At 41.6% G+C, this 27770-nt stretch overlaps 2 protein-coding genes across 6 annotated transcripts in view; one reads left to right on the top strand and one right to left on the bottom strand.

Annotated features, from left to right (window-relative positions):
- Positions 1-10100, bottom strand: part of cux1b (cut-like homeobox 1b) — a 94976-nt gene extending 84876 nt beyond the window's left edge. For 2 of the 5 annotated variants that reach the window (XM_028044841.1, XM_028044842.1), the window contains exon 1: positions 9939-10100. In XM_028044841.1, coding sequence (XP_027900642.1) covers positions 9939-10001 — 63 coding nt within the window. In that variant the 5' untranslated portion in view covers positions 10002-10100. Of the gene's footprint in view, positions 1-9278; positions 9882-9938 lie in introns of those variants that run through there. The other 3 variants (XM_028044843.1, XM_028044846.1, XM_028044845.1) reach the window with 3 other exon arrangements.
- Positions 10101-22531: 12431 nt separating this feature from the next.
- On the top strand, positions 22532-25673 carry LOC114161314 (alpha-(1,3)-fucosyltransferase 4-like). The gene has a single exon (XM_028044521.1). It carries the CDS (start codon positions 24053-24055, stop codon positions 25190-25192), a length of 1140 nt encoding a protein of 379 aa, XP_027900322.1. The 5' UTR covers positions 22532-24052; the 3' UTR covers positions 25193-25673.
- Positions 25674-27770: the final 2097 nt, after the last annotated feature.

The following is a 27770-nucleotide window of genomic DNA, read 5'->3' as shown; positions in this document are numbered from 1 at the left end:
GAGCTGATCAGAGGGCCTCCTGGAAGTTGAGGCCTCCGGGCCTATTAATAACCGTACCGCTGAACTCAGGGTCAGACAGCAGTCAGCGGATGAGCCTGTGTCGACTAAATACACACAGTCAATTCCCCCTCCCCCTTACTCAAGAGAGCAACTCTCACTTTTGGGAGAGGAGATGGACGGCTACGCGGCTTAGCATTGAAAATCCAATTGACAGACTTAACGACAGATGATGCGCATTATCCAGCTCTGGATGAGGTACACAAGTTCTGCACCAAAACTGAAACTTCTTTAGTTGTTTTGGTTAAAAACTACTTTTTTTAAGTTTGAGAAACAGCTCATTTTACTTCTTGCCTCTAATTGTTCATTCCCCCTCCTACATTTTGAGTATCTTAGTAGTTGTGGAGTAAGGGGAGAGGCTTGCTAGCCCTGATAAACTAGGAATTTGAAGAGGCACTCACGGAAACAAAAGGTTAAGAGCTGTGATTGAATATCCCCTCACAAATTTATATCTTAATATTACAATAACCACTATGAAGTTCTCGTATATAACAATCATTAAGGCCACTTAATTGATCTCTGCTAAAAAATTAAACTATTTTCTAACATACTACTGTAGTGCGATGCAAATCAGTTAGTTAGAGATTCCCAGGGATTGAAATATCATTTGCCACACGACTGTTCGGCATCTCATTCATATTTCGTTTTCACACCATGACTGTCTGTTCTTCAGATCCGGAAAGATTTTCAAACATGCAAATTTGTCTTTTCTTTTGTCCATAAGCAATGGAAAGCTGTTGTAGGCCTCAAGTTAACTTGCAATCAGACTAATCCTCAGAATGCCAAGAATGTCAAAATATAAATGTGGTCTGCATTTTCGAGCAACTGACAAAATTTGTTTATTTTTCTGTTTGGAGTACGACATTACAGAAAATCTAAATACAATAAACTTGATTTGTTGTTTCACAAATCAAGTTTATGTTGTTTTATAAATCAAGGCAATGCATTTTTTTTTCTTGAAAATGAATGTGTGCTTATATTTGTTCCAACAGAATGTTTATGACAAACCAGCAAATTAAATATGCTAAAATAGTAGTAATTTGTTCAAATTGATGGTGTATACACGTATTGAAGGAGTTGCTACATTCTCAGTAGGATATTTCCATCACTTCCTGAATTAATAGTCGACGGACATGGGGCGTGGTACGGTAAAGAGTTATGCCCAGAAACTGGTATTCAGTCTAAAATCTTGTGATGCATTTTTCCCCTCACAATAACGTCTCAAACAAGTTCAAGTTCAAGTAGGCTAGACCTACTAAACACAAGACAGATGGTGAAGTCATCATCTGTTCCTGGTAAAGGTTAGGTCTGTCAGACAGCCCAGGTCATGCTGAGGCCGTAAGGGTCACACCACCTCTGAACCGTGGCTCCAGTCTGACAGCTGCGTAGCCCAAAGGTTAGAGGGGGGAGGTTAGTGGCTTCTCATGGTGCTCAATGAATTTAACAGCTATTGGGCATCATTTGTACTGAATTTCCCACGTTTCATTGGACAATGCTGGGGATCAATTTTAGCTTAAGCGTCATCATAGTCCTACCTAATGACAATAGCTGGGTACAAGCACTTACCATCAACATCGTGCCAGCTGTGAAAAATGTAGGCTTCTAAAATTACTGCAGTAAATATACACATAAGCAGTTTGAGGTATTTTTCAACAGTTGCTAAAAAAGATTTTCCTCACTTCAGCAAAGTTTTCCCAACATAACTACAAGGCAAAAAAAAAAAAGAGTCAGCCAAGACCATACCCAAAGCAGAGGACGATCTGGAAAGCAGAACCCCCGTCCCCGCCCCATCTGACACAAATATGCACCTGTGAATACAGGGTAGTTGAATCATCATAATCGGCGGTAGTTTTCTGCTGAGCCTAGCCAGCAGTGTGTGTTATTTTTAGAGGGCTGACACAGAAGCAAGCCACCCATTTACTATGTGAGAGGCCAGAGGAACCGTTGCATCTCTGGTGTAAAACTACTGAAATGAGGACACCGTGCTCAGTACAACTAAAAAGGTAGAGATTGAGATTACCAAAATCCACAGAAAAATAAATGAATAAATCACAGATATATGAACCGAGACTAGATCGCCTTGGTGTTCTCTGGAAACAGTCGCTGTTTCTATACCGTATAACCACAAAAAATATATAGATGTTAAACTAACACATTTTTGTTTGCATTGAACAGAATCAAATAACGCAACTGCTCAAAAGACTAAGAGCAACTGAGAATAAAAGTTGAAAGACTTATCGGATAAGACTGAAGGATCGGCCCTTAGGGCTGACTATGGATCCAGCAACAAAAGCCATGATTGACACTGAAAATTACACAGAGTGAGCTATTAGCGTATCATAATTCAATCCCTACACCATCAAAGTGCACCAATATCATAATTCAATACTAGGAACCATTAGGCTGCTCCACACCAATATCATAATTCAATCCCGAGGACATCAGCGCTTGCCAATATCATAATTCAATACTTGGACCATTAGGACACGCCAATAGGCCTATTAGAATTCAATACCTATGGTCAATGATCTAACAGTACACTGATACTGGAGTCATGGGTTGACATGGGATAAGCTCTCCACATAGGGCCACTCAGACACTTTTAGCCCAGCTACGCCGTGATAACAGGGAGATAAACAACACTAAAATTAGGTACCAATAGATTGGCTTTAGATGCTGAAGACCGCAGAGTATTTGGTAGAGAAACAACTCTTACTATGTGCTTCAACACAAACACGACATATGGAGGACAAAGTGCTACAAAACTATAAATCCATTCAGTAAACCTTCCCAAAAAAAAAAGATCCTCGTCAAATGAATATTCACCTTATTCGTCATCAGACGTACCCTGATAAAGTCAGACTATTTCCTGTCCTGCACGACTGCATCTGCTTCCCCTGTCGACGTCTTGCTCAACACTTCATATGATGACAATTATAATCACCATCAGTTGGGCTGAGTCATAAGAAATCTGAGCCTTAAGAAACAATCAGGTTTTTGAAGGTAGGATTTCCCAAGCTATTTTTTCCCCCACCCATTTTCATCAAATCGACTTATGTCACAATTTTGCATTCGATCTTTATGAAGCGCAAAATGAATCTGAAAATAAAAAGGTTTTTGTAACACTTGAATTACAAGTTAATTCAATGCTTAAGTATTTTTGAAAAGTTAGTGATGATTCATCTGTGGCGGTAATGCTGTAGATCCTTGTTTTCACTGGGATTCGACACTAATACCTGTATCAAGCAACCCGTAGCTCTACTTCCCTTTTTTTTTTTTTTACATTTGACTATTGAATGATTAGTTTACACATATCAGCAGCAGGTCAGACATGATAGAAAACTTGAAATCAGTCTCTGGAAGTAAATGCCTGATAAATGCATCGCTGCAAAACAGGACATATTTTACTGACTGATAAACTTCTCGTAATTTGATAACACAAAGGCACAGAAATGTCAAAAGGCAATTTCACACTAACAAGAGTTCTTTTATCTAACTGTTAAAACATGAGGTTCGAGACATCACTTTGGCTTTTAAAAAGCTTGAAACAGAAATTATTTTCAAACCATCATCTGATAATACTAGGTCTAAGACATTGTTGGTACATAAAATGATAGTTTTAAAAAGTGACGTGCTTCGAACCTGAAAGGTAGAAAGGTCTAATTACTTACCAGACTGTTCACTGTTTTGTTTGTCTTCACAAAACTTAAAAATTAAAGTTTTTTTAAAAAAAAGAAAGACCTAGTTATTTAAAGAACATGGCATATATTCATCAGTCTACACTTCTGAAAACTTAGAATCCATCTACGTAGCTCTTAGCTGCAAACATCTGTTTTAACTGTGTTGTCATCATACAGTTTTTTCCAAATAACCGAAGGTAATCAAGAAATATTGGCAAAGATATTGCCACTGTTCTTTCTATTCTTACGCCACCACACTTTCACTTATGAACTAATAAAAATATGAACTTTTGGCTAACTTCTTACGCTCAGTAGCACACCACAAGTGTGGATTTCAACTCAAAAGGAGAACTAGCTTCAGCAATGCATGAATACAGAGCAGGAGAGTAATGTATGCTATGCCTCTGTCATGAGACACGGTGAAACTCTATGATGCTGTAGGTGAGGGAGACTCCAAGTGGGTCTGGAAATAAAGCCTGCCACTTGGAATTAGGCCTCAGGAAACTGGCCCCCCCTCTCTGCTCTTGTTACTAGCTGGTCGAGGAGGAGGAGAGGCTCATCAGTGGGAGTTTGATATTTAAAGTTACGGAGCGAAATACGTACAGGTCAGGAATTTTGATCGACTACAGCCACATTTTAGTGAAAAACAAAAAAAAAAAAGTAAATAAGAACAACTGAGCTGAACGGTAGCTTTACTTTCCCTACTTGCTAGCTTATGATCCCAGCAACTACCACACAAACAAATAGGAGTCTATAAAGAGTTATAACAGATGTTATTGATTTTACTGATACAGCAACTGCCAAAATATTATTTAACACACTCTGTCAAACTACTGAAACATCTAGCGTTCAGATTTCTGTAGGGATTTGCATTCATTTAATGAGAGAAACAGTTGTTTGTGATCAAATATTACTACAACTACTACTACACGAGTTATTAAAGCAACAGCAAATACTGTGGAGGGGTGTTGTACCTTAGAAAAAAGGGTGGAAACATGTATTTATGTTATAAGCAACTATAAAAAAATAAAAATAAAAATAAATGTGCTAAGAAATGACATTTTGGCCACACCAAAGCCTTTTCCATTTTTATTATAACCCCTCAAAGTATTAACCGATATTACTTTGTTGTCATTTTAGAATTTTCAATACTGGTAAGTTACTAGAGATCCATCAGTCTGTAGTCAGAATCAGTTTTCCCTGTCTGCACTGATCCAGCCAGCCCCATCCTGTTTTTGATCATTTTTAAATATGTTTCTGATTTTCTAAATAAAAACCAGATACAGTTTAGGTACATTTAATTTGGTGCATAAAGAGGAACAACCTTGTTTTCTCGGAGACTTAATACCACTACTATCAAAGAACAGGAAGCACATTCTTTCTTACTTTTACAAACGTATTGGGATTCAGTCCAAATTGGAATTGGCGGTTCCGGTCACAAAGACGACCGGAAATCGCTATTGGCCAGGAAACATGTGACCGCTGCATCCCTAACTAATTACATTATCTTTTATCTGAGTTTTTTTGCAGCTATGGAGAGCTCTTTACAATATTCAGACAAGACAGAGCAAAGTTACGGTTCTGATGTCTAATTAAAGTACTTTTAAACTCGGTGAAATATTTTTCAAAAACATTTAAATCAACTGGGTGTCGTCCTACATCCTTTGCAGGTTGGGTAGACTAAGCAGAAACGTCTTAGAAATGGAACCAAAGTGAGAAGTTTTTCAGGACAGTCTCTACCTAGAAACACTGGCCAATATGGTAAACATGGAAAGTGTTGTTTTTTTTTTCCTTTGCCCTTCTTCTCCATGAGCATCCCCGACGCCTTCAGAGTAAAACCTCACAGACAGAGGACAAAGACCCTCCAAGAGCGGACCCAAGGACAGACTGGAGACCTGACATACACTTGTTCTTTTTTTTTTTTTTCTCTGACTCATGCTTAGTCGCTCAGCACCACACAGTGAAACTTCAGTCCCGATGCCAGGTTCTGTCACTGGGCAGAGCAGCGAGTTGGCTACGGTGGAACCATGACGTGATGCCCCCCCCCCACCGTCCCTCGGTGCTCCCCCGGCCTGTGCAGCAACAAGAGGGGTAAAAATATCCCGCCAGTGGGTTCAGACGACCAGCTCATAAATTAACACTAAAACTCCTGCAGACAACAGCGAGCCAGTCGTTGAGAGATTTATACCACTCGGGTTGCCACCGGCCGCAGCTCCGGGGTCAGTTTACAAAACCCTTTTCCTAAATTTACCCATTAGGAGGTGGTGAATTAAGAACAGCGTCCGGATCGATTTCCCCCTTCAAGTTGATATTTAGCTTCGCGCGACTCGTGGACTATTTTTGCTTTTATTTTCCTCTCAAAGTGACATCTGGGGTGTGTTTTTTCTTTTCTTTTTCTTTTTTTTCCCCCAGGGAAATATTATGAGGTGAGACATGGGGCTATTAGGCCTAAACTGGGATTTGTGTGTAACTGAGCAGTCTGTTCTTAATTTTCTCAACTTGCAGGGAAAAAAATAAATAAATAAAAAAAATTACAAGCTATAGGTTCGGGCACGGCTATTCACCCGCATCTTATTAAGGAGCGTCTGTAACGAAGAGTCATTTCTCAAGCAGACATGCTACGTTCCGGCGAACTGCTTGACTAGGTCTTAAAAAATACACACAAAAAAAGAGAGGGGAAAAAGAAGAAGAAAAAAACCAACAGGAGAGAAGAGTGATGATCTCCCTCCCCTCTAAAGAAACTCAACTCTAATGGACAGAGAGGGATTACAGACGTTAAAACCTCTTCCATCTGTAATTCACTGTCACCCTGCCATCATCTCTGAATCACTGATCCACTCTGCAAGTGTGCAAGACCTTGCTAAAAGCCTCACAGTTGCACCCATTCGTGTTTGTAGTGGTGGTTGGTGGAGGGGGAGAAGAAGAAGAAGGAAAGAAATCATGCAGAGACAACTTAACAGCTTACTGTGCTGTTTCAAAGCACTCTCTGTCCTCTAACAACCACCTAGCTCGTTTTCCCACACAGGGAATGGGACATACTGATCAAATAAGATTTTAATGAACATCAGCATTTGGAGCGAGGAACAGACGCCACGACTGCTTAAAGCTACTGACATCCCGGCTGGGGTTGGAGTTTCATCTTCAAATAGGGAAAACAAGAAAGAAAACATTCCTGAAAGGAAAAACAGGCGACGAGCACGTGTTGTGTTGTGTGTGTGTGTGCGGTCCCGTCTCGTTCGTCGGAAAAGACGCGAGACGAGGAGTCGACCTGGCTGACGAGGCCGTGCGTTGGTTCTGATCATATCATGCCAGCCACATATTAGCCTTAAAAATAATAATAAAGAAACGGGAGAAAAAAATGAGGGGGGGGATAAGAAGAAAAGGTTGTTCTCTGAAGGCTTTCCTCTAGGAGCCTCTCAGTGGGAGGGAGAGTAAATAAGATGTCATCAATAATAGAAAGTGAATGTTCTGAGCGGTTCTGCACGCTCACACACACACACACTCACGGCGCACCAGCTCCGGCTGATTCCTATCCTGCAGACAGGCCTGCCAACCGCCAGCCCTTTTTTTTTTTTTTTTTGCACACGCTCAGATTCACTGTCCTGACTAATCGCTTGTGATAGGGGCCTTTGCCATAATTACCCAGGGCTTTATCGCAAACTTATGCGATGCATTTTTTATGTCCTGGCTGCTGGCAGTGCCTCCACTGTCCATGCTGGCTGTCAATCTATGAAAAAGAAAAAAAAAATCATAACAACACAGCAACGGATCCCAGACCAGCTCTCTCAAACACACACACACACACATATAGTAGTTCAGACAGGGCAAAATAGGTGAGAGCAGGGTGAAGGGCCAGAAAGAGGAGAAAAAAATGGAGGAGAGAGAAAAAAAAAAGGAAGGGAGGGGGCGGAGAGGAAGTCAAGGATGTTGGGAGGGGGAGGAGAGGTGATGCGCGGCAGAGATGCCATGATCAGCCTTTTCCTAGTCGTCTGACTAGTCGGCTGAGATGGTGGCCGATTCCGATCTTTTCACAATGACGATAAAAACAGAAAACGTGCTGCAGGTTCTCTGAAAGGTCGTACCTTTAAAATCAGAGAAAAAAAAAAAAATTTTTTTAAAGGAAGATCGCCCTCATTTATGCCTCAAAGAACTTCCCACTTGGTTGTGCATTTACAGAACAAAGTAAAAAGTTGTTTTTTTTGGCAGATTCAAAGCATTTGAAGGAAAAAGCAAAATCTTTTTTCAGTATCAAGGGGAAATTGGGCTATTAAAAGCCTTGGACGACTATTTGGTGCAAGTCATCATTTTATCAATAAAGTAACTAGTTTTTCTCTCCTGCATTGTGTAGATCTGCACTGTTGAGAACGGCAGAAAGTTGATAAAACACGAGTTTCGAGAAGGAGTTTGTGAAACTAGGCAAGGACAAGCGAATGTTGTCTTCAAGCAAGTTAGGCAGTACTTTCGAAATCCGAACAAACAAAAAAAAAGAATTACAAGGTTACCATGATGTAAGCATGATAGCATAGCTAGCGTCTAATAGTCAACTCAACTGCTTCTGAACAAAAATGAAAAATGTTTCAAGTTTAACAGATTCAATGTACACCGAACAAATCCTTCAAAATAAAGCATTTGCTCACAAAAAAATAAAACACAATTTCTATGCTTGCTTAACAAATGGGTCTTTTAAGATCAATACAAACATGAAAAATAAAATATATAGACTAATTAACTGTACATTCAATTATTATACATGAGTAACAGATTCTTGGGTGGTGGTGGGGGGGCTTCAAAAAAGGGGTTTGCCCAGGGAGTCTTTCATGCAAGGACTGCCACTGTGCCTAATAGATATAGTGAGGAAAGACAAGAGAAAGCTGTCTCAGTTTTTTTTTTCTTCTTTTTTTATTTTTTACATAATGCATGAACAAGGGGGCAACGAGTAGGAGGACCAAATAGGATCAAATAAATAGGAGTAGTGAAGCCTTGATGATGTGGCATAAGTGTAACACAAAGCCCGCTGGGAAGACTTGCTCACTGTCCTTTTGTCTACGCAGTCATCAGGGCATCATGACCCAAATAAAAGTTTAAAAACCCAAAGCTTGTGCAGCCTTCAAAATAATGTATGAACAATCGGGGCTACAGTCTACATAATGCAATCTTTATGTTAATGACGACTGGCGAGCGGGCAACTAATATTCATAAATGATGATTTGAAATTCAGCAACGCGTGTTAAATGCCACGGGAAAAAAAAACAAAAAACACACACACAACAGTGCCATTGTCTCGCGCGTCTTGTGATAGGTCAAACATGGTCTAATATATTCAGGCCCAATATGTTGTTTTTTTTTCTTCTTCATATCCCCTGCGTGGAGCGCACAAGGTGTTAAGAGGATGAGGGAGGTACATTTTAAGGAGTTTACCGTAATTACAAGGTCAATCTGTCACATTTCTAACATTCGCGTTCTTAACTGTCCCGTCCTGACCACTTCCACGGACGTGGCAATGTCTGTTTAAAAAAAAAAAAAAAAAAAAGCACAACTAACTGTGAAGTGTGAATGCCGACAGAAGAGAGGGGGGAAAACGGCCGACCTCATCAAGCATAATCACCGAAACGACTTCCATGTAAACTGTTCCAAAACCGTTAGCCGATAAGGTTGCTAAATGGGTCCGAAACTTACTAAAAATGTGTCCGCAAAACAGCATAAAAAGCCCAAAGAGCTCCGGCGTGTCTCCGCGGTTGGTGTCACCACAGCGCCACCGTATAATGAGTCGCACTTATTTTTTTTTTCCTTCCCCCAAATTATCCAACCTTACAGCGGCTAAAGCGTCGCGGCTAACTACGGCTACTACTCGCTCCGGTAAAAGTTGAACAACACGCAATAAAGATAGCCAGCCGAGAGCTTCTTCTCCTTTCCCCAACGCCAAAGCCCCGCCGTTTGGCTCTTATTTCGGCGCATCCCCCCGCGGCGTCGCCCCGGCTTGCCCGGCTGCAGTGTCCGATCGATGTTGAATTGAACAAAGAGGATCAATTTCTGATCAGCGAGAGAGCCACTTTCATCAATGTGAGGAAGAGGTCTGGATTCTCTTCCGAAACAACCGACGAGGCGGCCGCCGAAATAAAAACACAAAACGCGGCCCCCGGGGAGCAGCAAAGCGGCCGAAGAAGACGAGGGCTAGGCGGTTAAGAGGGGGGTTGAACTGACCTGTAGTTGTTGTAAGTCAAAGCGCTTCCAATATTGAAACATCGATCCTGCATTGGCCGCCATCTTGAGACATATTGAGACAGGAATGAGATGCTGATAGAGAGCGCGGGGGTTGGAGTTCAGTGGCGAGGACTGGGCTGCCGGAAGACCCGGACTGGATCGCAACCGCCACTTGCTCCGGAGACAGCTGCTATGTGGAGCGGACTCGGCTCGTATGAATGTCTCCTTAATAACGCCATTATAATTGCTTAAATAGCATTTTATTAACATTGAGAAATTACAGGTAAACAACCAAACTAGCACTTAATTACAGTGACTTTTGTTAAACGGAAATAAAAATGCGCAGGAATAAGTTTGGATGTTTTTCATTTGCTTATTATTAGTATCTTCCAAAGTTCAAGATCATATCCCTTGAACTTTGTTACATATTGTCATCCCTTGAACTTTGTTACATATTGTCACCTTACAACGACAAATTCCAATATATTTACTGATATCTATCTGGTAGACCATCTCCAAGTGATGCATGAATATGAAGTAGAAGAAAAATGATACATTATTTTCAAAATGTAGCTAGTTTTAATTTAGAATCTCTAAATGCAACATAAAAAAATTTAAAAAAGGGGGGGGGGCATTTTAAGCATTTTAAGCATTCTTTCTAAAATAAAGTGTAACTCAGAGTGCCACCGGTGTACACACCATTGCCATCTGGCTTCTAAAATTTAAGCAATATTGCATATTCTATTAATGCTTTATTTTGTTTTCTATAGGCAGATTTCTTTGTCGTTGTAAACATTAACATTCACATGATTGGGTGTAAAATGTACAAATGAGGACAATTTAAAGGGACCATTGATGAAGTTTGTGGTGAGCAGTAGTTTTGGAAGCTCCTACAATCAAAATCGGTTTAGGCTCCTACACATATACACTATATACTCTTCATAGAGTACTAACTGGGCATTTAGTTCATACTTGTAACACATAGCGTATGTATGTTTTTGCCATTCAAGGATATTTATATCTTGCATTGTTTTGTTCATTTTTATTACAGGTATTTTTGGAGATCATTTCACTTAACAGCTGCTTTGCCTTTATTGTCTCTTTATGGCTGTTTGGCTTTTCTTTATGGTCCTTTTGTGTCTCAGTTTTTCACGTTTAAATCTCTTTATAGTCATTTTAGTCTCTTCATTAATGACTTTTTCCAGTCAATCTGATTGTAATTGTCTTTGCGTCTTCCTGGGATAATTGTTTCCCCAGATTCTACCACACCACATTCACAAAGTTCAATGTATTTTTATCGGGATTGTACTGTATAGACACACGGTAGTTCATAACTGTGAAGTGGAAGGAAAATGATACATGATATGTGATTTCTTACATGTATCTCTGTCCTTCCACTTCAAAGTTATGTTTTACTATGTGTTGGTCTATCACAAATAATTATAAAATAAAAAAAACATAGTTTGTGGTTGCAGTGTGACATAATGTGGAAAAGTGCATGGAGTTAAAATACTTTTAAACGGTTGATCCAAATAGATTTGGAAAAATTTGGAAATTAGCAGGCTTTTGCTCAAACAAAAAAAATAAATAAATAAGATTTTCTTCAACAGAATCCCAATAAATGTCACATTTAAGCTGGTCATTTTTGGAAACAGCAGTAAGTCACTGCCCTTCATCTCACATATACGTGCATTTAGCACAAATTCAACATAGTACATCCTCACTGTAAGGGAATGGACCAGAAAGACACCCACACATAAAACAAATACATTAATCAAGCAATCCGACAGGAGGGAGAACTGAGACAGCAACTGTAGTTTAGTCAGGAAACACCAAAAATAAATGTATGTACAGAGCTGGAAAGTATTCACAGCATTTTGCTTTCTCCACGTTTTGTCATGTTACAGCCTTATTCCAAATTGTACTAAGTTAATCGCCTTCCTCGAGATGCAATCCTCAAATAGAAAACTTTTTTTTTAAGTTTTGCAAATTATTGAAAACAAAAAACATTTTAAAAAGAATCACATTAACACAAGTATTCACAGCCTTTGCTGAATACTTTGTTGTTGAAGCCCAAACTGAGCCGTTTCCATTTATCATATTTGAAATGTCGCTACAGCTTAAATGGAGTTCACCTGTGGTAAACTCAGTGGTTTGGATTTGACTCAAACACACCTGTCTATATAAAGTCCCACAGTTAACAGCAGGTCAAGAGGTCAAACACCAAGCATAAAATTTATGTATTTGTTTGTAGACCTCACACATAAAGTTGTCCTGAGGCAGAAATCTGGGGAAGGATCCAGGAAAAGTTCTGCTGCGTTGAGGGTCCCAATGAGCTCCATCACTGGTGAATGAATCTTCCTAGAGCTGGCCGGCCATTTAAACTGAGCAATCGGGAAAACGGCCTTATAGTCAGGGAGGAGAACAAGAACCCAACGGTCATGCTGTCAGAACACCAGGGTTCCTCTGTGAAGAGAGGAGAACGTTCCAGAAGGACAACTGTCTCTGCAGCAGTCAGCCATGTATGGTGGAGCGGTTGCTTAATAAAAGGAACATGGCAACCCGTCTGGAGTTTACCAAACGGGACGTGAAGGACTCTCAGGCCAGGAGAAACAAAATCCTCCGTTCTGATGAGACAAAGATTGAACTCTCTGGTGGGAATGCCAGGCGTCATGTCGGGAGGAAACTCCACTATCTCTTCAGTGAAGCATGGTGGTGTTAGTATCATGCTGTGGGGATGTTTTGCAGCCGCAGAAGCTGGTAGACCAGTCGGGAGAGAGGGAAAGATAAATACAGCAATATCCAGAGGCGCTCTAGATGAAAACAGCCTGTAGAGCGTCTTGACCTCTCACTGGAGCGATGGTTCATTCTTCAGCAGGACGACGACCCAAAGCGCCCGGCCAAGATCTCAAGAGACGGTTTCTGCCAGAGGTGGATCAACACAACATTGAAAACGGTCTGTGCATACTTATGTGAATGTGAATTTTTGGTTTTCTATTCCAAATAAATTTGCAAAAACACTCAAAACGTTTTGTCTCATTTCATTATGAGATATTTGTGAGCAGAATCTTGAGGGAAGAGAATTAGTTTACTGCATTTTATTATAAAGTTCCACAAAATGTGGAAAAAGTGAAGAATCATGAAAACGTTTTGTGTTATACATATATATTTCTCATTAGATTCTAAAATTTTAAAAATAGTGAATAAACATATGTGGCCTATGATAAGAATCATGTAGTGCTCACATATAATTTAATAGCTCATAGAAAATAAACAATCATAAAGAGGATGGTGAGGATAGTATTTTTAATTAAATAAACGAGAAAAATACATTACTGATTATTTTGCTAATATGGTTAGCTTCTCAAATAAGATGAAACATAACAATGAATTATTATTAACCTCACTCAAGACAAACTGAACAGATGTCTTTAGTAGCATTTTCAAAACATCCAACTAAAAATTAAATGCTGCAACTCATTAAAGCGTGTTCCCTTCAATAAGAAATAGTGCGCATGAGGGACAAGAAGGCCGGCTAATTCACAGCTGTAGCCACCGGGACGGACAGACTTGAAGGCAACTTGAGAAATGTCGTCTTAAACATGTGATTTTCGGTGAGAACAGTAATTCAGCTAAGCCATTTAAAAGCCAGGGATTGGACTACACGCATCAGTTTGTCCAATAGTCTTGTTGCAGCAGGCCAGGCAGTGGTCAGACTGTCAGTGTGAATCCAGCTCCGCAGCTGAAGTGACCTTGAGCAGTGCACTGAACCCCGGCTGCCCCCATCCACTGCCCCACATCCCCCTCGGCCCCCCACCGGGGGGCGTCACTCCTGCAGGCCACGTCCTCTGACCCTCTCAGCGAGTCGACGTGCCCAAGAGAAATATGTAAAGAATCTAATTACACTGTATGCATAGTTTGCCCCGGATTCCTCAAACTGTTCCGCCTAATTCACCTTTAAAACAAAAACAAAACAAAAAACACAGCAGCAGCAGCAGCGGCGGCAGCAGCAGCCTCCACCGAGCCCGAGCTGAGCCGCTCCAGGTTTATCAAGGTGACACATCTGCTGCACACATTGTTTTCATTTTTAGCACTCTGTGGCTTCCCAAATTTAAACTTCCATGGCGCATGTGTGTCTGCGAGTGTGTCAGGGCCTGCAGTGTGGAAAATCCACGCCCGTGTTCACGCTATTTTTTTAAAATACATATGTATATATATATATACACACATATATGTATAAATAAGGCCGAGAGCGATCACCAAAATGATTTTGTAGATTTATTTTTCTCCAATTTCTTCACAGCCGCTGCACTTTAATTGTATTCACCCAAAAATAACAGGAAAATTTGCCATAGATAATAACACCTCTTTTGCCGCATGTGTGCGGACACAAAGGTGGGCATTCTTGCGCCTGGAACTACCTCGCCTTTCAGGCCATTACTTGATTTGATTTGAAGCTGTTTGTGTCTCCTCCCTGGAGCATGAATAAGGCTCCGTTCATTCTGATATGCAGCCTAAATAGCTGTGCCTCATTTCATACTTCATTTATGGGTATAATGCAGTGATTTAAAAGGCCCACTGCGAGTTTTCTCATCATCAACGGCAGCCGGTCACATGCGTTTTATAAAACACATTGGATTACCGCGGACTGCATGAAAAACAGATGCATACGTGTTGATTTAATCATTAAGACGTGACGGCAGCGGCATGATTTACAACGTGCGCCCAATTCCTCTTCGTATATACTTTCTATAATTCATCTGCACAAAGACTACTGATCCTTTAGTTGCATATGAGCTGATGATTCCACTGTTTAATCCTGTCATTTCTTTCTCTTTGTTAATCAGCGCTTCCCTGGCTTGGCCCCTGACTGGTGACGCTACCTATCATTAAGCCAAACCAGAAATACGAGTCTGAGATAATCCCTACAAGCTTAGTAGCTCTGCAATGTGTCCATTATGCTGTATTTGTATAGTTATCTGCAACCATTACACAAGGAGGCACACAGAAAGAAACGTGATACATTTCATGGCTTAGACGTGGTTTCGAATAAAACAGGGAATTAAGCACAGGATGAATTCAAAAGTTTGAGTCAACACAGGCGCATGATCGTGTTTTGGGCACGATGCAGACTAAAAGTAAAATTTTAGTGTTTGTTTTATATACATATATATTGGTTGTACAAATGCCCCCTTTGAAGGAACATGATGCAGACTAAAGGTTTTACATGCTAAAGGTTTAGTCTGTGTCTGTGTTTAGTGTGTGTTTCTGCATTATTTTAGTAACACAAAATCCCCCGTTTACATGCCACCAAATAAGAAAATTCAGACTGTCCTTCGAAAGTTCTGAAAAAAGAACAACTTTTATGTCGATGCTGTGCACGGCATGTGCAGTTCAGTTTAATTTAAAGCAGCATTTCCTCTATTTGGGTTCAAGATCCCACAATAGATTAGAAAACACCAAGTGAGGAGTTGTGAAATGGTCACTAAAGCTCACACTGATTGGCTTAGAACATAATCAGTGCTCAGAACTTCCTTTTAATATTAGACTGAAATCAAATGTTTTGACTTCAATATGGAGCGATTTTCTGTCAAAGTTCACTTCTCTGCTTCTCCATCGGTTTCAGGTCGAGGCTTTGACTAGACTCCAGTGCAAAAGCGTTCAGAGTTCTTCATCTTCTTGTCACAAACGTATGGACGCACATTCTTCTTCAGGATTTGTCGGGAACAAGATTTGTGCTTCAGTCAGTTTCAGTTTCAGTTGTACGGCGGGGCCCGTACCATCACACTACCGCCACCATGTTTGAGTGTTGGTATGAGTATCTTGGTTTTACACCACAAAAAGTTCTGCTTTTATTTCTGCAATCCTCTGGATATTTTTCTGAACGTTTTGTTTTGGCAAATGTGGGTCAGACCTTCGTGTTCTTTTTAGTCATCAGTGGTTTTCTACTTTGCACGGAAGTATTTTCCCCCAAACTCTCACTTATTGTTGAATCATAAACAGCAACCTTAGCTCAGGAAAGTGAGCGCCGCAGACCTTTAGTTGTTGTTGTTCTGGGGTTTTTTTGTGACCTCCTGGATGGATGGACGGATGGACGGACGGATGGACGGACGGACGGATGGATGGATGCCATTCTAGAGAAGAAGATTCATTACGTCTCCATATTTGATCTATTTACGGATAATAGTTCTCACTGTGGTTCTCTCTGGTCCCAAAAACTCAGAAATGACTTGGTAACTCCTTCCAGACTCATAGATGGGAATATAAAATTCCTTTAATGTCCCACAGTGGGAAAAGTGAGGTTTACCAGCAGCAAGGAAAACGTTAACAGAAGCATGCATATTCAAACTAAGGATAAATGTCAGTGACATTGTTTTCTTCCACCTGTGTTTTAAACCGTTTGAATCGGGACACGATGTGATGTTTCTGAGATCTTCTAGCCTACTTCATGTTGTCATGTAGGTTCAAGTTAAGTGTTTTCTTGATTTTACATGTCAGGCGATACTCAGGCCTGGCTACGCCTAGCAAACTTTCCAAACAGCTGTAGCAGATGTGGTTGCGTGTGACTTTTTTTTTCCAACGTTTTTTCCCCCCCAAAATAAATAAAAAACACAATTTCAAAACTATTCTTTAACTGCGGAAAGATAAAAGTTAAATTTGAGTAGGCCTGTTTACTGTCTGTCACATATTCTTAAGAAGTACGTGTACAAATGAGGAACATTTACTGAAATGTATCACACTAGCAAGTGTTACAGAACAAGAAAATCTATTAGAGTTTAAAATTGAAGTGATGAAGGAAATCACAAACTCATAGTCAACACTGGCTAATTGTGCTACCATAAATAATGCAGTAAAATAGTTAAACTGTAGGTTTTCTTTAGGGACCTTTGTTTCTATATGTCTTTATACACACACACACACACACACGAATGGCTTGGTGAGCAGCACTGTCATGGGGCCTCCTCCCTAAAGTCACGAGAATGAATCCTGTGCTGGCGTTTACATTATATCAATCAACCCCGGATAGAGACCCAATTGAGATGATCGGAAATATACAGAGCCACACGTGTCACGCATGATGACCGGAGGTCATGAGGGTCTTGCTGATGGCTGGGGCCTGTCCCGCTTCAGGCAGTATATCAGAAAGACCTTCTGTTTAAAAACCCGGAGGTAATTACAACACCCAAATCTATTTGAATATACTATATTGTATGTTACTATTGATTTTCTAACACCGAACCCCTTGTCTCTGCTTCTATTGGGTAATTCAAACTCATAGAGGTCAGAAGGAGTTCAACTTAAACACTGTATGGCATTGAGACATCCTGAGGGACATGTGTGTCCAGTATTCTGCCCGGACACACGCACAAACACGAACGGCTTGGTGAGCAAAACCGGAGTTAATTACAACATTCTATTTAAATATATTATATTGTATATTATTCTAGATTATTTAACACTTATTGTTTTTTTATACTTTAATTGTAGTAGTCATAAAACTCGGAGCCTGTCTCTGTTTCTATTGGTTGAATTGAAATTAGCGGGAATATAGTGTAACATGTGTTAAGCATGCTGAGGTCATGAGAGATCCGGGGGTGGGGGGCATCATGTGACCGGAAATTAAAATCATTTAATTAGGATCATTAATCACTCATCAATCAAACTCCGATTAAATTTTGACAGAAGGTGTCCTATATCGTCTCTCTCACATGTTGTTGTAAATAGCTTGGTCTCTTCTTATTTTCACGTGTGCAGTTCTACGCATGAGGAAAACAGCAGCAGGAACACAAAAGTTTAAGCATTTTTGGTCTATTTTCTAGTGCAAGAGCTTTAAAAAAAATCTTAGTCCACGTGAAACGAGACGAAACTAACTTACAAGTGACTATTCAGCCAAATATATGATCTTGTTTTAAGTCGATAATACTTTGATATTGATGACAAGGTGCTAGTTCTGCTGCCAGATCATTTCAATTATGTGCGAAATGTCTTGTTATAAGTACAATGATCTGCATTAAATCAAAAATGAGGATTTATTTACTTAAAACAAGCTCTCAACTCTTACTGAAAGGTTTCTCTCAAGTTAGTTTTGTCTCATCTCAAGCGCGCCAAGATGTTAGCACGAGAAACTCCACCAAAAATGCTCGGTAAGATTTAGTGTTTTTGAAGCGAACATGTCGGCACCCCACACATTAAAGAAAAAAAAGCCTCATCAGCTCTTGCACATTTGAGTAAAGTCTAAAAACGGAGAAAATAAACACATTCATCGGGTCAGTGCCATTATACAGCAGGATCAGCAGCCCAGCTGGAGCTATAGGGGACGAAATGAAGCAGCCTTTCTGTCTCGTGGCCTCGCCTGTTCTCTCTGCTCGTGTCCCCGTTCCTGCTGCTCTGCCTGTAAGGTGCTCTTAGCGGGCCTCGTGTGGCCCGGTTAGAGACGGATGCGAGGCCCTCGGGAGACGCAAGCAGGAGCACAACACTGATCATGTCAGACAGGCTGGGGAGGCTGCATAAGATCATCATCACCCAGCAGTGGAGTGAATCACCGCCGTGGCACTTTCACACAACCTCTGACCTCCGGGGGCAAACTCCCGGGTCACGATCAAGGTCAGGGGTCAGCCGGAGCCTCGGCAATCGGCCTCGGCTTCCTCCTTCATCTCTCTCTTTTTTTTTTTTTTTGCTCTCTCTCCCTCTCCTTCCCTTCATCCTCAATCTGTTTCTCCATTTCTCAGCTCCTCCTTTCGTCAGCCGGGACCAATTGAGACATCCTCTCCCCTGGGAGCGCAAAACAGAAAGCAAGAGAAAATCAATAAGGAAGATGAGCGAAGACCTGGAGGTCCCATCAAATGTCAAATGCTTCTTTCTGCGCCGCTGTTCTCACAGCCACAAAAATACACGCCGACACAGAGTGTTCTTAAAATGTAGGAAGACAGCAGTAAACACAGGTGTGGTGAACTGTTGCTTCACCTCCTTACAGATTTGTGCACTTAGCTGTGACCCCGAGTTACCAATTTACACATTTACACACATTGCTGCATAAGTGTACTTAACCACTCATGTTTAACTAGTTTTGTTTAATTATAGAGACTATACATCATTAAAAAAAAAATCAAAACTCTGTTGAAATTTAATTTCAATGTACAGTGTGCTTCATATTTCATATTTTAACTTTATTTATATTGGCTTTGGTTCTGATTCCTATGTGGGGCAGCCACCTCTGATCAAATAAGGCATGTTATGATTCACATGAGTCACAAAAATGCCTTTTCCTGACAGAAGACAATGAGTTACATATATACTGTATATATGTATGAAATTACAGTAAATCAGCAGTGGTGAAAGCAGGAACCCGACACATGGTGGCAGTGGACCAAACGTAGGGAAGCGGCAAAGGGACGAAGTCATGAGCAACAGTTGAAAACCCAACTAAATGTCTGTCAACTACAAACTGGAGCTTCTGGAGTAAAAGCAAAATCTGCCAAGGAGACTTGCTGCCCGCATGCAGGTAGTCGAAGCTTGTCTGAAGAGATTGACCTGCCTAAGCAAGTTGTGAAGGAACAGGAAGCCGATTACAACAATAAAAGAAGATTCAATGAGAAACTGTACAATGTTAAACGACATAGCACCGCGCTCTCCCAATGAGAAACAGTCTATTGTGATATTTCAAAAGGAGGTTTGATCAATAGGGCCTTAATCTGTATTATTGTCATTGGACTTTGACGGCTACTTCCTGTCAGTTCTGAAGAAACTGAGGAAAGTGAAGGACAAGTTCATGTTATGTTTGGGTTTCCATCTTAGACTTTGGCTGTTTCTTTCTTTCTTTTCTTAAATCGTTTGCTTTGCTTTTGTTGTCATGGTTTTTTTTTGTGGGTTTTTTTGGTGCTGGTGTATTGTTTTGCGTCAGTTATTTCTACTTTCATTTTTCCACCAGCCTGCCTGGAACGGAAATACAGATGGGTGAATGCTGGATAGACAAATCTTGTTTTCTATAAATACATCAACTCCAACTTTTTGTATCAAATACAAGTCATTATGCGGTTAATATACCTGAATGGATGTAGCTGCATAGTCAAACAGAATGCTAAAAGGCACTGCGTTTGTCACATGAACAGAAAATGAGAAGTTATGTTGTTACAATATCACTTTGAAAACAATTCTGTGTAAATTATGCAGAGCAGTTTTAAAAAAGCAAAAAAAAAAAAGCAAAAGCTCCAGTACCAGATCGTTTTCCGAGGAATTTTCTTTCTCGTTTATTTGTTAAATCCCTCAGCCTTACCTATAAATCATTCATTCATCCAAACTACAAAGGACAACCCATCATTGCTGCACAACACATGATAGGCTCTGTGACAAAGAACATATTATTTCACATTCAACTTTGAGGAGAGTTGTTACTTTCCTGGTATTTTTAGCAGCATGCTGTCACGGTCAGGTCAGAAAAGTGTGAAACAAAACCGATGAGAGTCGTGCAGAAGGCCTTGAGATCTGTTGATCAATGTTTTAAAGGGCCGCAGGAAAATCTGGATGACTGGAGGGAAACTGTAAGGGATTTGAGTTGGCTTAAAACTTTTGCACAGGACAGTAATTTGATCTCTCTTCCTCCCTCTCTCTCTGTTTAACCAAATCAACTTTCAGCCACGTCTTCTGTGTGCATTCGCAGCAATGCGTACCGAACTGATAAAAGGTCTTTTCTTCAGAACTGTTTGCTTTATCTGATGAGAAGCGCACATGTGTTTACAATATTAGGGCCTCGTCCTGAAGCTGATTCATGTCGCTCCTCAGCGCAACGCAACCCGAGGCATGACATTAAATGATCGTCCGAAAATAGAATCGTTCAGATGAAAAGGGGGGATAAATAATGCAGAAAGAATACACGGCCTCTTATGGGGATAACTAGTCACACGCACAGCAAAAAAAAAAAAATAAGAGAGAGAGAGAGAGAGAGAGAGCTGCACGGTGAGGAAAAGTGAATGGATGTAACAGGAAGGAGGAGGACCCAGTGGGGACACACACACACACACACACACTCACGCTTCTTACTTCATCTCCTCCCTCTCCTCCTTGTCTGCCTGATTTTTTTTTCTCCACCGCTCTCAGTCAGACTTCATGACATCCTCCGTGTCTGAGGGGAGGAATAATGTTGTCCCAGCAATGGCGTGTTTTTCCTGCCCACCAGACACAACAAGACAAACCCTGCTGCTGCTTGCTGCCTCATCATTTTTTCATGACTTCTGATCAGAATACCTTCAAACGAATGCAGCAAACCCTGAACGCACCACGGAGAGCGTGGTCGCTGCTTCAACCTCTTTAAAAAAAAAAAAAAAAAATTATTATTATTAATATTTTTTTAAGAAAAATAAAACCATTTTTATTTTATTATTTTAAAAATCCCTTGTATTTGTTTACATTAGATCACCACATTAATTCTGTGACTCATTTATTAACATTTGTGGTTGGAGGGTGTGCTGCGACGCTGGGTCATAACTAATACATAAAACATTGAAGACAAACCTTTTCGAAGCTCCGCTGCTGGATGCCTCGTTTCCAGCTGAGATGTTTATTCATTTGCTAAATTAAACATGCACGCTTGCAGAAAAATCTAAATACCACCACACAGAGAAAGAGAGAGAAGAAGAAGAAGAAAAAAGAAGAAGAAGAAGAAAGAAAAAAAAAAGCTCTGAAAACGATTTATGCTTGCGTAGGGAGACACCTAGTGGCGGCTGCCATAATAGACAACGTTTAAAGTTTTTCACCGCCCCTCAGAGCTGCAGGAGATCATTTGGGGCTCCATGTCCAGATTAGTACATCATTTGATTTCACTTTTATAGTGCTGTCCAACGAGGAATTAAACCGTTTGATAGAGTGCGTATTGTGACCTTGTGTTTGTTAAACAAACAGCACTTTAACAAAGTTCTCATATGAACTATTTTCTTACATTTAATTTGAATGTGGTCAAATTCTTCCTCTCTTTGTGAATTTTAAGTTTGAGCTACTTTTGAATTTGGAAATCCTTTTTTCCCCCCAACTTTGACATAGTTTATTAGCTCCATTAATGAAGCGAAAGAGAGAAAAGGTGCATAAAAGTGACACGCCGAAGGTATCTGCTGAATCTATTTCCAGAACATAAAGTTGTCTGATGGGCGTCTCTAGCAGCTTCACACATCCGGATACTGGAAAATTTTCCCCCTGCCTCTTTGGATTGGGCCTTTACTTTGACTTTCCACCTAGCTCACATTCCTCTGTGTTTTGGTTTCTCTTGTCATCTTCCCTTCACACTATTCTGTTCATTTCTCGGTTTATTATTATTCCTAAGGTGTTGCCGGATTAGTTATTTCCTCCATGTTTAGATGGTTTATTCTTGTGTTTAATTTCTCAACTATTTGTAGTTATTTCTTTTAGATTATTGTCGGTTTTTGTGCTTTGCTTCCCAGCTGACCTGGGTGATTCTCTTTTGCCACATTTAATCTGACTCTTCTGTCACTTTTCACAAGACAGAAAAGTCTCGTGTCTTAGTGACACGAGACTTTTCTGTCTTGTGTCCAGCTGTGGTTCGGCTCCACTGAACCAGGAGCTCAGTGTTTGAGCTGCTGGGTTTTTTCTATTTTTCAGAGCTGCATTCAATGTCCTGTCATCGTCGTTTCATATTCTCCAAGTTTTCCCTTTTTATTATTATTACTATTAACACTTCAACATTCGTTTATAGACAGCTGTCTGTCGACAGCAGAATTTGCAACAAATTCTGCAGAGTAAAATCAACACTATGGCGAGTCTACTTGGTCCATTTCAGAATTGGCATTAATTTAACTCTTACAGAGTTATTTCCACAATAATTTGAGCAGTTATAACTAGTTTAAGTGTTAAAATTACTCAATTTCTTGTTGAAATAACTCTGAAGGAGTTAAATTAACACCAATTTTGATAAGGACCAAATCATAGTGTTGATTTAACTCTGCAGAATTGGCCGTATACACCTTTGCGTTGCTTTATCACATTTAAGCAGTCTGATTGTAATGTGCCATGAAGGGTAAGAGTTCAGTTGCTGTGAAGATTTGAGCAGGTTTTTCAGGTACATCGCGTTCTGACGAGGCTCGTTTGTCAGGCGAAACCACCTTTAAAAAAATAACAACCCCTAGGCAGGTAATAAGGTCCACACCTTTGTAGTAAAAATATTTCTATGACTTACCATTCATGTACTAAATGTGTTAGCTGTTAACATGAAATCACCACGATTAATATAATTTGGGTGTTAAAATTCCAGCTGGAGTGTATTTAATCTACATAATGTGCTTCTGTTAGAGGAAGACTATTGCCTTTCCAATAATGTTCTAATTTATTGATGTTTGGTTTAAAAATATCAATCTGCTAAGACAACTTTTAAAGCAGGCTGAGGGTTTTAGCCTGATTTTACCCGAATGTTTTACTGTTATTTAATGTTTCGTTTTCGCCAAAGGTCTTAACTTAACATCTTTACTTAAGATATGAGATGCAATCTGCTGGGTTTCCTTAGATAGAAACTTTGTAAACTGCTTTGAATAATCAATTGAGCATGCTGCACTGTTTGATAACTACAATCAACAGGAAAGTATGTAAAATTGAATTGAACTGATTTCTTCTTTTTTTTTTTGGTAAAGTGCCTAGAGACAATTATTTGCTGTGAATCGGCGCTATATGAATACAGAAACTGTATTGAATTAGATTAGATTTTATTTTTTTTAACGAGTGATGATTTGCTTGCAGCCTTCTGGGTCACGGTGTTTATCCAACCCGCCCTCAGTCCCTCCAACAGTAAACAGGCCTCACAAGAGGCCCATTCAGCAGCAACTGGCAACCCGACCGACCTGCCACGTCTAGGCGTCGGTGTGTACAGCCGGCCCTGGGGTTAACGCGTCTCATTTCATTTCAAATGAATGAGACGTCAGACAGGAAGTAACTGGAGCGACATGACCGCCGCCGGTTTCATTCTACAGCGCTGCTTATCTCAGCTCGCACACCTGAACGACAGGCCAAAGGTGTTCGGTTCAGGGTGTGCCAGCCGGCGCACAGTAAAACGTAACTTTCCCATAGGCGTATTATCCCGTATGAGGGGGGAGCGGGGATCTGCGGGGTGAGGGGAGTCCATGGGAGTTCGGGCTGCTTGGACACATGAGGGTCCATCTCCCAGAGCATCCCGGCGGACAGGTGTCCGGACATTATCTTTGGAAGTTGTCCTGAAAAGGCACCGGCTGTGTGTGTGCGCGGCCGCCGCGGGCTTCCTGCTCCTCCTGGCGGCCTGTGCGCTGTACCTGCCGGACCAGGCCGCCCCGCAGCAGCAGCAGCCGCCACCGCCCGATGTGACCCTCCTGATCTGGACGCATCCCTTCGGGGAATACCGCGAACTTCCGGACTGCCTGCAGCTTTATCAGATCCGCGGGTGCAAGATCACGGACGACCCATGGGCGTACCCGCAGGCCGACGCCGTGATCATCCACCATCGGGAGATCGCCAGCGGTGACGCGTATCTCCCACCGGAGCCGCGGCCCGACGCGCAGAAATGGATATGGATGAACTACGAGTCCCCCACGCACACGGCCGAGCTGTGGCTCCTGGAGGGCGTCTTCAACCTCACCCTGACCTACCGGACGGACTCGGATATTTTCCTGCCTTACGGCTATCTGGTCCCCCGGGCGCGCGCAGCGGACGGGGCTCCTGACGGCGGCCAGCTCTCACTCTCAAGACGCCCGCGTAAGCGCTTCGTGGCCTGGGTGATCAGCAACTGGTCGGCGAACCACGCCCGAGTGGGCTTCTACCGGCAGCTCCGCGAGTTCATCCGAGTGGACGTGTACGGGCGCGCCGGGCGGCCGCTGCAGGGGGGCGGCGACAGCGTGGTGCGGATGCTGCGGCGCTACATGTTCTACCTGGCGCTGGAGAACTCGCAGCACACCGACTACATCACGGAGAAGCTGTGGAACGCGGTGCTGGCCGGGGCGGTGCCGGTGGTTCTGGGACCGTCCAGGCAGAACTACGAGCGCTTCCTGCCGGCGGAGGCGTTCATCCACGTGGAGGACTTCCCCACGGTGAAGCAGCTGGCCCGGTACCTGCTGGCTCTGAGGGACGACCCGGCCCGGCTGAGGCGGCGGCACCTGGACTGGAGGAGGAGCTACAGCCTGAGGCAGCCGAGGTTCTGGATGGAGCACTACTGCACGGCCTGCAGGGCGGTGAGGAGGGCCAGAGGACGGACTCAGACGGTGACAGACCTGAGGAGGTGGTTTCACTCATGAGAACAACGATTCACTTTTAATTTATAGATGAGAACGTTCTGGGAGTTCACCTGGATTTTGCTTCTGAGAATTTTTCACTCATTTTCACATCAGTGTTGATTGTTTTTAAGTGGACTCACGCTTATTTGACTGTTTAATTCCATAAAGCGAGCAGTCACCAATTATAACACAAGCTGTAAACATTGCATTTGATCAAATCACCAAATACACATCAAATATGTTGCTCAATGCTCTACTCACTACTAATCAAAAGCAACTTAGACTGGTAGGAACTCTGTGTTTCGACATCTTTGCAGTTCTCTGGAGGTTTGTTTCTGGGTTTGTGGTGCATAGAAACTAAATGCTGCTTCTCCATGTTTGGTTGCGACTCAAGTCCGATCTATACGTCATCCGGGCGTTAAAAAAAAAACATAATAAAGTGACAGAACTGACTGGTATCTGATTCATTTTTGACCAAGCCGAGGTTCTTATCTAAAAAATAAAAATAAAAGAGCTGCAGCAGATGACGATGCTGCCACCGCCATCAGCATCATGAGCATCATCATGTTTGAGTGTGGCGCTCAAACATGATGATGCTGCTTTGTGCCAAACGCACCACTGTTGATTTAACTTCCTGATACTGAATCGGGTAATTCTCACTTGAGTTTGTTATATCGACATACAGCTTTTAATCAAACTTTAAGTATTTCCTCAGCATAATCTTTTAAGGCTGTAACTCAGCAGGTCTGTTGCCAGGAGTATACATCATGCTTTTGTTTGTTTATTTTATGGATTATTTAAAATTTTACACCTGGTTGTTGTTTCAGAATCAATTGCCTTGTCGAACTGGACGCATGTTGTTGCTGTGAGGGCAGGGGATAACTTTTGCTCCCAGTAAATGATCTAATGCTCCAGCAGCTGCTGGAGGCGCCGATGGTTAGCAGCAGTAATGATCTCAGAAGGTCAGAACAGCCAGGCCCCCCCGGATCCCATCTAAATCCCATTCCTGAAGTCGCTCCGAGTTACAGCGAGGGCCTCAAAGTCACATTCGCTCTCGCTGCGTTTTAATCACGGATACACTCACTCATTCTTACAGCTCGCTGGACTGCAAACGACTCAGAAACAACCAATCGCACGATCCTGTTGCTGCGTCAGGCCCAAGCAAACGTTGTTTGCTTGTTCCGGGTTGTATCCGTGGCTGATCGTGACATCAACGAGGAGACTGTAGGACAAGAAGGCAGACAGGCTGAACAGGTTGAACACGAATGTTTTGTTTTTGTTTTGTTTTGCAGCTGAGTCACATATGATGAGTCCTGTCCAGGACGCAGAAGATCACGCAGTAATTTTCCATCATGTTCAGGGGCTGAAGGAGGGCTGGAGCTGCGTTTGCTTTGAGCAGACAGACTGAAGTGAATGTTTCTGGATGGAGGAACACGGTGAACCTGCGGAAAGCCCGCTCAGAGAGCGAACATCCAGACCCTCGCCTCTTGAGGCTCGAACCGGGGGTGTTTTGCAGCCGTTCGGCTTTAATGTGACTGTTAAGCTGGTTCTGCTGATCAGACACCGGATCTCCTCTCGTCTTCTCTGACGTGTGTCTGGTTTTCAAACAGAAACACGCTCCCAGCGCGCAGAGCCCGATTTTACAGCTCAAACAAGATTTGGAGACAGAAACTGCGTTGCTGTACTGCCCCCTCTGGCCACTTGAGATCACTGCAGTCCACCAGCAAGAAGGACCTCAACGACTCATAGCAGCTTAAAACTGACTAGAAATTTCTGTTAGGGTAAGAAAGGGAGAATTTATACACACAAATATATGTAGTAAATAAGTATAAACATGAATAAATTTGATGTACTTATATTTTTAAGGTCATGCCAATTGTTTTGGAACATATTTAACAGTAAAAAAAAAAAAAAAAGAAAGTACCAAAGGATATTCTCTGGTATGGAACAAGTTCAAAATGAAAAACTATTGTTCAGGTAGTTTCTTGATGATGCTTGATAGTTAATGTACAACAGCATCGTTCAAAGTTGCGGTTTGTGGGCTGTTTTGAGACCTTCTGAATGATTTTTGCGGCCCGCGAGCCAACTTATCTCAATATCGCCATTTCACGAGAACAAAGAAGTTGTTAAAGTCTGGGGGTTGGAGCAGATGAACAATAAAAAGAAAAATGTCATCAACGAAATTCAAAATCTCGAAAGATTTTTTTTTTTAAGATGCTACATGCTACGTAGGCTAACACACAAGTCATCTTTCGCTACCCGTGTTTTTTCTTGGAGGTTAATTTCATGGTAACAGCGACTTGTGCTCTACAAAAACGGACATGAGAGCATCCATTCATTAAATTCGGTTAATCCTTTTGTTGTTGCTGGCAACAGACTAAACAAAACTTCCAGACCAAGAAAATAGAGAGCAATGAATCCCTCCACAATCTGGAAATGTTCCACCTTTCCTTTGGTAAGGCGAACGCGCAGGACTGAGGACTGAGGTATTTACGACAAAAAAAATCTACCACTTTGTCTGTTTTGTTAAGACATTGCATGTTTAGTTTATGTTCAGTAGGTAAGAATAATAAAAGCCACCCTGTACTTAGTTTTAAAC

The sequence above is a fragment of the Xiphophorus couchianus genome, chromosome 18 (genome assembly GCF_001444195.1).
Source record: "Xiphophorus couchianus chromosome 18, X_couchianus-1.0, whole genome shotgun sequence".
NCBI lineage: Eukaryota > Metazoa > Chordata > Actinopteri > Cyprinodontiformes > Poeciliidae > Xiphophorus > Xiphophorus couchianus.
The sequence above is the reverse complement of the archived record's forward strand: the minus strand, read 5'-3'. Positions and strand labels throughout refer to the sequence as shown.